This window comes from Xyrauchen texanus, chromosome 31 (genome assembly GCF_025860055.1).
Source record: "Xyrauchen texanus isolate HMW12.3.18 chromosome 31, RBS_HiC_50CHRs, whole genome shotgun sequence".
Taxonomy (NCBI): Eukaryota; Metazoa; Chordata; class Actinopteri; order Cypriniformes; family Catostomidae; genus Xyrauchen; species Xyrauchen texanus.
Window position 1 is genome coordinate 26,641,401 of NC_068306.1, and position 10,579 is coordinate 26,651,979.

The 10,579-nt window shown below is 39.2% G+C and overlaps 1 protein-coding gene across 1 annotated transcript in view; it reads right to left on the minus strand.

Annotated features, from left to right (window-relative positions):
* Positions 1-8,762: 8,762 nt before the first annotated feature.
* The window catches only part of LOC127625217 (BUD13 homolog), an 8,834-nt gene continuing 7,017 nt past the window's right edge, over positions 8,763-10,579 (minus strand). The window contains 3 exon segments of the mRNA XM_052100363.1: positions 8,763-9,460; positions 9,604-9,685; positions 9,813-10,003. Coding sequence (XP_051956323.1) covers positions 9,367-9,460; positions 9,604-9,685; positions 9,813-10,003 — 367 coding nt within the window. The 3' untranslated portion in view covers positions 8,763-9,366.

Here is a 10,579-nt window from a genome sequence, read left to right on the forward strand (position 1 = left end):
TATGACCCCTCTATTTTTAAATAAATGTCTCTCTCTCTCTCTCACACACACACACACACACACACACTCTCTCTCTCTCTCTCTCTCTCTCTCTCTCTCACTCTCTCTAATAAATACAAAAATAAGCCAGATCAAATACTGATATCTTGATATTCTTTACTCAAAGATTTGTGATTTTTATTTGAAAAAAGATTTACCTTAGAAAATTTGTTTGCATTCCAGCTACAAGAAAGTATCTTCATTATTTTTACTTGGTGGTTACACCAATTGACATTTTTAGAGTTATAAAAAATATATATATATATAATAAATACAAAATGTAGGAAAAAATAAAAATACCTGAAACAAACATATTCAATACAAAAATTAACTTTCTAAAAAAATATATTTATAAAAGATATCTACATTTTATCATCTTGGACATCCACAAAAACTATTATCAGGATTTTATTTAATGTACAATTTTAGAGAATTTTGTAGATCTGTGTGAAATATATTTTGAGCTGTCAAAAAAAAAAAAAAAAAAAAAAAAGAGAAACAGTTTTTTTAATTTTTTATTTCTCAATTTCCTTGTTCAATTTTTCAGAAAAGGGATATGGAACTTGCAAACTCTAGCAAAATAAAAAATAAACAATAGTCTAATAAAAAAATGAAAAGCCAAGGTTTTGATGAATATGCATTTTGTTAATTCCCATTATTGCAACACTGATTGTTGTTCTCTGAAACTGAGAAATCAAACTAAAGCTTTCATACAGACAGGTGAAAAACATTCAATGTAACACTCTTCTTCAAAGCCATCATCTCTATTTCCAACAACTTTCTAGGAAGATGGTATAAGATAAAAGCCTACGAATTATAAATCATGAAAAAAGAAATGCTTGGAACAAAGCTGTTTGTATGCTATGCTACAAAGTAACGCTACTGTAATCTAATCACATTTTAGTATATTTACTAAAAGTTCATTCGTCTCAACTTTAAGGCCTTCAGTAGCATATAGATGGATTCAAAGCTAATAGATATGGAATACAAGGATACATTTTTCTTTCATGGGGTCTTCAAAATGCAGCATGCCTAAATTGTTACCTTGAGTTTTAGAAGTGATGCATCTTTCTTATTGAAATTTGCACATAACAACAAATTTGCTCTTATTGGGGAAGGCACTCCTGATATGAATTCCATTTTCTCTTACACAAAAAGTTCTAAGACACAGTTGGTTCATTCAAATAAGCCAAGTGTCTGTACAGACCACTGTCGCTAGGACTATCGTTAACAGGGGAACTGACTGCATTTTTACAGGTTTCTTGCTCCTCCCAATGAATGTTTGATAATAACGTGCTCATAAGAGATTTCCATTTCCCCTCTTAAAAACTGTTCTTCTTCATATCATATTTTGCAACCACTGCTTGGGACTATCAGATCCGATGTGCTGAATAAAACAATACACTATTAAATTGTTGTCTCTTAAACTGCTATTTTAATATTTCACCATCAAAAATATCACCACCAGCACACTAATATATATATATATATATATATATATATATATATATATATATTAGGGCTGTCGATTTAACGCATTAATAACGTGCGATTAATAAAAAAAATTTACTCACTTAATCGCAATGCTTTCCTGAGAAATTCAAGCTTGTAGTACCACCTGTTTACTCCAGACATTAACAACCCGTCAGCGGACACACATCACAAACATGCGTTACGTTCTTGTGTTCAAAACACTTGAAGGAGCGCAAATGCGAACTAAGGGATCTCAAGATGTGTTTAAAGATTGAGTATTAAACTATATTTCACTTGACACAGTCACCTAAACATTTTATTTTTAACACACCCGAGACGCGACACAAGTATGTCTGACACAGGTCGTATGGTCTTTACCTCACAGACATTTAATTACTAACAAGGTTACGGAGGTGTCCTTTAAACTGTTACACCATTTTTACCCAGTCAATCTTTATTTAAGAAACATGCTCCCTGAAATAGATCCACTTTGCTCCTTCTGTAGTGCTGTAGATGAATCTGCCCCTCACCTTTTTTGGGAATGTGTCCACGCTGTAGTATTTTGGAGAAAATTTTGTTTGTTTGTAAGTACTTCTATTTTAACTAGTTTTCTTTGCTTTATAAAAATGTTTTATTTGGTTTTCACAGATTTGATAACTTAAGTTAATATTTTCTGATTAATCTGTTTATTTTTCTTGCCAAGTTTTTTATACATAAGTGTAAATTTATGTCTATAAAGCCCCTATTTGCACTTTTTTGTAAAGACTTGAAATATTATTTAAATACTCTTTGTACCTCCAACAACTCCAAAGCATTGAAAAGCATTGTAATGTAATTAATATAATGTCTTGGCATTATTGTAAAATATATCTGTAGTATTGTGTACTATGTATACCCCTGGCTTGTTTCTAAAAATAGTCTGACGCAGGTGTACATTGACGGGTTCTTAAACAAGCCCTCATAATAAATCTCCAACTGATTGACAAATTCACTTGTGAAATGGATTGCTGTGAACTGTATGCCAATGATTGACTTATGATCAATAATATGGTAGCAAACAATACATTGTATACTAAAGCCGCTTTTTCATTGGTCTTATCAATGATGAACTCCTCTGCCACAAGAATGTAATAATGCAATTTAATTATCTGAATACTTTTATTTTATAATATATATATATATATATATATATATATATATATATATATATATATATATATATATATATATATATTATAAAATAAAAAGTAGAAAGTTGGGAACAAAGACACCAAGAGGTCTGTAGCTGAAGCATTTAAATCATGAAGCTGATTGAGTTGTGACGCTGAAATATGTTGTGTTGTGAAGCTGACGTGCACGAACTGTAGACAAACTGAAAAACATAAAAAAAACTGAGGTACTTGGACTGCCACCCTGCTTGCTTATTCCTGGAACCTTCTTACACTTGTGCCAAAACCTGAGAATTCCTTCTGAAAAGACTGGCCGCCATGGACATGATGGGCGAAGTCATCCGTGCACTGGCTAGCATCCAGGAGACCCACCATCAAGCCCTGCTCACCTAGGAGTGTCTTTTCCAGTAGCTCCTCGAGGCCCAGGCTGAGGATCGGCAACCTCTATGGAGCTGGCTAGCTCCAGGTGGGGTCCCCGCTGTGACCCCAGAGGCAGCGCGGAAGCCACACCATCACCTCACAAAGATGGGCCCTCAGAATGAGCCGGAGGTGATCGTGGGCCTCTATGAACACTCTGCCACCGCCTCTGGCTGGCCTCAAGCTCAATGCATTTGCCCAATAGCTCCGGGACACCTGCCGGAAATGGGTGCAAGCCAGGGAAGGGCGTGGCATGGAGGACGTGATCGAATTGATGGTGCTGGAGCAGTTGACCATAAGTCTACCCAAGAGAACTGCAGAATGGTTCCAGTGCCATCGTCCCATGCTATCCAGCTGGCCAAAGCCCACATGCGGCCGAGGCCAGCGAGCAGTCCAAGTCTACCTCTCCCTCTCTGCTACTCATTTCCATATTGCCCCTCACTCTCCACCCTCTCATCCTGTTCCCGCCCCCTGGTGACTGCACTACACGTTGGCCCCCTTCCCTACCCCTCTTCGTCATCCTTCCCAGGGTGATGTCTCCTTTGCAACAGATGCAGCCATGGAGCCTGGGCCGGTTTGTTGGATTTGCAGGGAACAGGGACACGTCCAGAACCGGTGTCTGGTAATGGAGGTGGGGACGTGGATCAGGGTCCCCGACAATCCACTGGCCACCCCAATCAAGCTGGAACTTATTGCTTACCGGTAAGGGATAAGGACCATACATATCAAGCCCTGGTGTATTCGGGTTGCAACCAAATCTCAATCCACCATGGCTTGGTTCATGACAGGGCTCTGGGTTGAAATAACAATGTGTTGGTGAGGTGTGTGCATGGGGATGTTCACGAATATCCGGTGCTGACTACCGATATTCAATTTCAGGGAGTAAAGCATAGAGTGGAGTCCGCAGTTCATTCTCAACTCGCCCATCCACTGATACTTGGAACCAACTGGCCGGGGTTTAAATGATTATTTAAAGCGTTGTGTGCGGATGGGTCCTGCAGACCAAAAACACAGTGTGTGATGTGTGATGCGATGGCTGGGGAGGCGGAGCCAGGGCCGTCTGCGTCTGTTCAGCATCAGAGTGACGCAGGAGGGGAATCCTCCGGTATTCCCGCCCTTAGGGAGTTGGGGACCTCAATTATGAAGTTAAATAAATGGATAGAGGCAGGGCACGTCAAGTTTACTATCTCACCCTCTTTAAATTATGGAGAAAGGTGGTCCCCATGTCCATGGTGATGGTAGTTCTAGAGAGGGTGGAGCTCAGGCCAGAGCTGAAGTTCAAAGCCAATCCATTCACCCTGGTCCCTTGTGGAGACCACCTCTCGTTGTCACCGGCTCACAGAGGTGGCCAAGTTGCAAAAAGAGTTTGTGGACATGTTCTCTCCTCTTCCTGGTCGGACTAACCTCATACAGCATCATATCGACACCCCACCGGAAGTGGTAGAGCGTAGTCGGCCATACAGTGTACCAGAGCACAAGAAAAAGGTGATTCGGGACAAATTAGAGGCAATGCTGAAGATGGGGGTAATAAAACAGTGATTGGCGAGCTCAGTTTTTCTTGTATCTAAGAGTGACGGGTCAGTCCTGTTCTGTTGATTACCGGAAAGTCAACGCAATGTCTAAATAGGACACATACTCAATGCCCCGAATTGACGAACTGCTTGATCAGTTGGGTGCAGCTCAATTTTATTCGACACTGGATTTAACCAAGCAATATTGGCAGATCTGCTTAACTCCATTATCCCAAGAAAAAACTGCCTTTTCAACATGCTGTGTATGCCGTTGCCTACTTAGATGATATCATTATATGCAGTAATTATTGGCAGAGGCATGTGCAGCATCTGAGAGACATGCTGAGGTCACTGAGGCAGGTGGGACTCACAGCAAACCCAAAAAATTGTGCAATTGGGCAGGTGGAAGTATGGTATCTGGGCTTCCACTTTGGTCATGGGCAGGTACGTCCCCAAATTGATAAGACTGCAGCGATAGTGGCTTGCTCACGTCTCAAGTCCAAAAAGGAGGTGAGGACGTTGGTCGGGCGGTGGGGATATGTGGAGCGGGACGTGGTCATGTGTCTGTCACTGGGGAGAGAGGAATCATCAGGACCATCACCTGGTGATTAATGATACGTAACACTTGTGTCTCTGACTACGGAGATGGGGTTGAAAAGGCCACCGAAAGCGCCAGTGAGGGAGAGAGTTGGGAACAAAGAAACCCAGAAGCCTGTAGCTAAAGCTTACCAGACTGTGAAGCTGAGATAGTTTTAAAAAGTTGATTGAGTTGTGAAGCTTACGTGCACGGACTGTAGACAAACTGAAAAACATTAAAAACTGACTTACTTGGACTGCCACCCAGCTTCCGCTCCCTTCCTTACTCCTGAAACCTTCTTATATATATATATATATATATACACACACACACACATACATATATACTAATAGAATACTGTTCATATATATATATATATATATATATATATATATATATATATATATATATATATATACACACACACATCCATCCATCCATCCATCGTCAACCGCTTATCCTGTGTACAGGGTTGCGGGGGGCTGGAGCCTATCCCAGCTAACATTGGGCGAAAGGCGGGGGACACCCTGGACAGGTCGCCAGTCCATCGCAGTATACACACACATAACACATGAATATATACACTATACACACACATCCTGTATGTGTCATATGCTATGCTATAGGCTTTGCTCAAACTATTTTTGACACCATTTTGATTTAATTACTTTAGAATTATTATACTTCTATTTCTTTATTTATATACATATATAAAAAAATGTCACACAGTAGGATCATTTAAAATGAACTGCACAGGGCAAAAACAAGCAAGCAGGCAAGAAAGAAAGAAAGTAGAATACATAAACATTGACAAATATACATGTTATGCATTAACAACCCACATGCATACTTTTCATTTAACAATTTCACACCAACACACACTTATTATCTAATGAGAAATTCAGCAATAGAGCAGTTGTTTCCAGTAGACCCCACCATTAACAGGTTTTTATTTAGCTTCAGTTGTACTATGCATACAAGTCTCATGTTGAAAATAATCACGAAAGTCTACTGCATTTATTACCGAAGACTCGTTGTTCTCACTGTGTCCATCACCCTTCAGGCTTTCTATAAAGGATAGAGTAGCCATGGCAACAGCTACTAACTGAGTTGAACAGCACTTTCCTAACAAGCCACTGTACAGTAAAAATTTTACAAAAATCTGGGCAAACTGAAACTGCTCAGAAATCAAATTTATGAGAAGAAACTGTCATGCTCAAGGTAAGATGCGCAAGATGACTTTTAACTGTATGCAGAAAAAGTGAAATCACCAAAGGTTTCGAAATAACAGCCAATGGCTACGCTAGATGTGTGTATGCCAACACAACATTATAGACTTCGCTAGTACAAATCTTTTTTGAAACTGGGTGTATAGAGCAAAATATATCTGCAGACATATTTACATTAATGTTTAAACAAATGTTTAAGTATTTAATAACCCTCAATGTATCTCTTATCTCTTCAGATAATTGTCACTTTAAAGAGTCAAACAGTCCCTTAAGACTTTAAAAATGAATAGTTTACGTTTCATTAAATGCTTCACAAAAATGTGGATTTCTCCCAGTCATAAGCAGTAGTTAAGTCTGTACAAGTTAAGGAATGTGTAATTTTTTCAAGATATGACATACTGTTACTAAAGCATTCAATTTATATCAATTAAAAGTTTTCTAGAAAAAGTTGCTGACACTGACAGACACATCTTTTCTTCAGGTTTGCTGCTCTACACAGGTAAGCAGGAAAACTGCATTTTGACCCAAATTCTGCCCCAAAACAGAGTCAAAGAGGATTATACAGTGCAGTCTCACTCTAGATGGTATGAAAAGCATCAACATTTAGGAAAATAGTTAAATGTAGCTTAAAATGCCAAGATGTCAGGTCTAGAAAAAACATATTAAAAATTACCTAACCTATTTTGTAGATCTATGAACTTATGGAAACATTTCTACAATCACCAGCCAATCTACTTATTCATGCGATTATCTAATCAGCCAATCATGTGGCAGCAGTGCAGTGCATAAACTCATGCAGATACGGGTCAGGAGCTTCAGTTAATGTTCACATCAACCATCAGAATGGGGAAAAATTGGATTTTAGTGATTTCGACCGTGGCGTGATTGGTGGTGCCAGACGAGCTGGTTTGAGTATTTCTGTAACTGCTGATCTCCTGGGATTTTCGAGCACAACAGTCTCTAGACTGTATTGAGAAAAAAAAAACAGTGAGCGGCAGTTCAGCGCACAGAAATGCCTTGTTGCTGAGAGAGGTCAACAGAGAATGGATAGACTGGTCCAAGCTGACTTACTAAAAGGCTACGGTAACTCGGATAACGCCTCTGTACAATTGTAGTGAGCAGACATGTCGACCCTTGAAGCAGATAGGCTACAAAAGAAGAAAACCACATTGGGCTCAAATTCTGTCAGCCATGAACAAAGATTAGGCTGCAATGGGCCTGCCATCTTCATGTTGCAGCAGAAATTGAGATTCGTCAGATCAGGTGATGTTTTTAAATTGTCTACCGTCCAGTTTTGGTGAGCCTGTGCCCACCGCAGCCTCAGTTTCCTGTTCTAAGCTTACAGTAGTGGTACCCAGAGTAGTCTTCTGCAGCTGTAGCTCATCTGCCTCAATGTTTGAAGTGTTGTATGTTCAGGAATGCTTTTCTGGATAGCACTGCTGTAACATGTTGTTTTGTGTTACTGTCACCTTCCTATCAGCTCGTACTAGTCTGGCCATTCTCCTCTGACCTCTGTCATTAATTGGGGGTAATTAGATAAACACGTGAATAAGGTGTAGAAGTGTTCCTGATAAAGTGGTCAGTGAGTGTATGTGTACCAAATTCCAGGGGACCAGAGCTTCAGTACAACACACAGGGAGGATTACCAGGCTTATACACTAAATGGTATCCAGATTGTGTGGCGAAGCAAAGTCCCTGTGAGGGTGGAGAGGACTGCCCAAATACAGAGATCTTCTCTTTACCAGCAGGACTTCAATTCATGTCAGGAGAAACCAGGTTGCACCTCATCCTGACAACATGGCCATTAACCCTTCACTGAGGCAAGTGAACTACCATTGAACTTAAAGCGATTGTTAACCCTAAAAGGAAAAGCATAACTTACTCACCCTTATGTTTTTCCAACCCCAAATGACATTTTCTCGTCTGTGGAACAAAAAGGTAGGATGTTAGGCACCGATAGCCTTAGCCCATTTTCACTTTTATGTTACTGGGGAAAAAAGCTGCAATGAAAGTGAATGGTGACTGAGGTGCCTCCTTTTGTGTTCCACCGAATGAAGTCATTTGGTTTTAAACAATATGAGCGTGAGTAAATAATTTGAAATTTCATTGTGTGGTTGAAATATCTTTCTAGACCTATGCATAATACTTGACACACTTTGTTTGAATTTGTTTGACTTGCAGTCACAGTAAATCTGAAACAAAGTAATTAAGTTATATCTGTTTTCTATAGAGCTGAATACAAAATAGTGCAAAGAGAGACGTACCCAGGCTGGGATGTCTCTGTTCATGCTCATCCAGCCCCTGCCCGACTTAAAGAAACAGCTGAAAATGAAGATGAAGCCTGTTACTGAGAACTATCAAGGTACATTTTTACACTGGATGATAAAAATAATTAAATTGCTTCTTTTAATTATACTGTTGCATTATTCAACCTGTATTATAAACATGTAACATTGTTGTCACATCTTTTGGGACTGATGCTTTTCCTCCTGTACCACATGACATTAGAAATCAAACTCTTGATTAAGAATAAACAATCTTGTTTAAGAGCAGTAGAGATTTACTTAGGATATAACAAAAATGGGGGATAGTTCAAGCCAACTCAAAGATTCTTTGTTTAAATTTAATAATTAACAAAATCACAAAAAAGAACGTGTACAGCATCATTGTTTCAAATATGGTAAGTCATTCAAAATACATTTTCAGAAAATCAAGAGTTGTTAAAAATGTTACAATAAGCATTTAAAAATAAGTTCAATAAAGAAATGCATGTTGCCTAGAGAAAATTTTACTGATCAATGCAAACAAAACATATCTTTCTATACAAACCAATTCATGATGACACTTGAAATAAGAAGTCCCACTTGAAAAGGTGTGCAGGTGTGGTGGAACTATACTGGAGCCAGTTTTTACAGTGTAAATCTATATATACATTTAGATCTCCATGTGATCTACATGTCCTCCACACTCCATTTGTACGCCATCTCTTGCACAGCTTTCTTATCAGCCATTCTGCTGTACCGCTTCTGTTCAAAACCATTGGACCTACGGGATTATGGAAGTCATTAAAACCAACCAACAGCAAAAATACACTAACCTGCTCTCTCACACTTAGGCAAAGGTTAGTGTGCTTTTAATACTTAATAAATAACAGCGTTTGATGAATGACAGCTATTTAAACCTCTTACCTGTCAACTCCATCCCAGCGATACCCTGGCATAATGTTAAAACGATTTGGAGGAGGGGGTGAACCCCTGTAACAGGGTTTATCTGGAGGAAACAATAACACATAAATGATGACAACAATAGTACTGTGAATGTCATGACTCGAGATACTAAAAGTATATTGATATGGAAACAGGCGTGTGCCAGGTCACATGTAATATTCAGCATTTGCCTTTGATTCCTTTCAATTTAGTATTTTTCTCTTTCTTCTTGCGAAGCATGGCTGCCATAGGGTCCCCATCCCTCTCCTGCTCCCTAAGCATCCGATCCAGGTCCTCATCATCTATGTGTCACGCTAGTGGCTTCTGAGCCTCTCGCACGGCATCTGCCAAGTTCTGCTGCTGCATTTCACCCTGGGCAAGCCTGCAAGAACAGTGCAACTCAGAGACTATATGCACTCATCTAGTCCTTACAGTTGAAGTCTGATGTTTACATACACCTTAGCCAAATATATTAAACCTTTGTTTTTCATAGTTCCTGACATTTAATCATAGAAAACATTCCCTGTCTTACGTCAGTTAGGATCACTTCTTTATTTTAAGAATGTGAAATGTCAGAATAATAGTAAAGAGATTTATTTCAGCTTTTATTTCTTTCATCACATTCCAAGTGGGTCAGAAGTTTACATACACTTTGTTAGTATTTGGAAGCATTGCTTTTTAAAAAAACTTTTTTTGTTTTGGGTAGCCTTCCACAAGCTTTTCACAATAAGTTGCTGGAATTTTGGCCCATTCCTCAAGACAGAACTGGTGTAACGGAGCCAGGTTTGTAGACCTCCTTGCTCGCACACAGTTTCTCAGTTCTGCCCACAAATGTTCTATCGGCTTGAGGTCAGTGCTCTATGACGGCAACTCCAATACCTTGACTTTGATGTCCTATAGCCATTTTGCCAGAATTTTGGAGGTATGCATTGTAGTCCATTTGGAAGACCCATTTGCG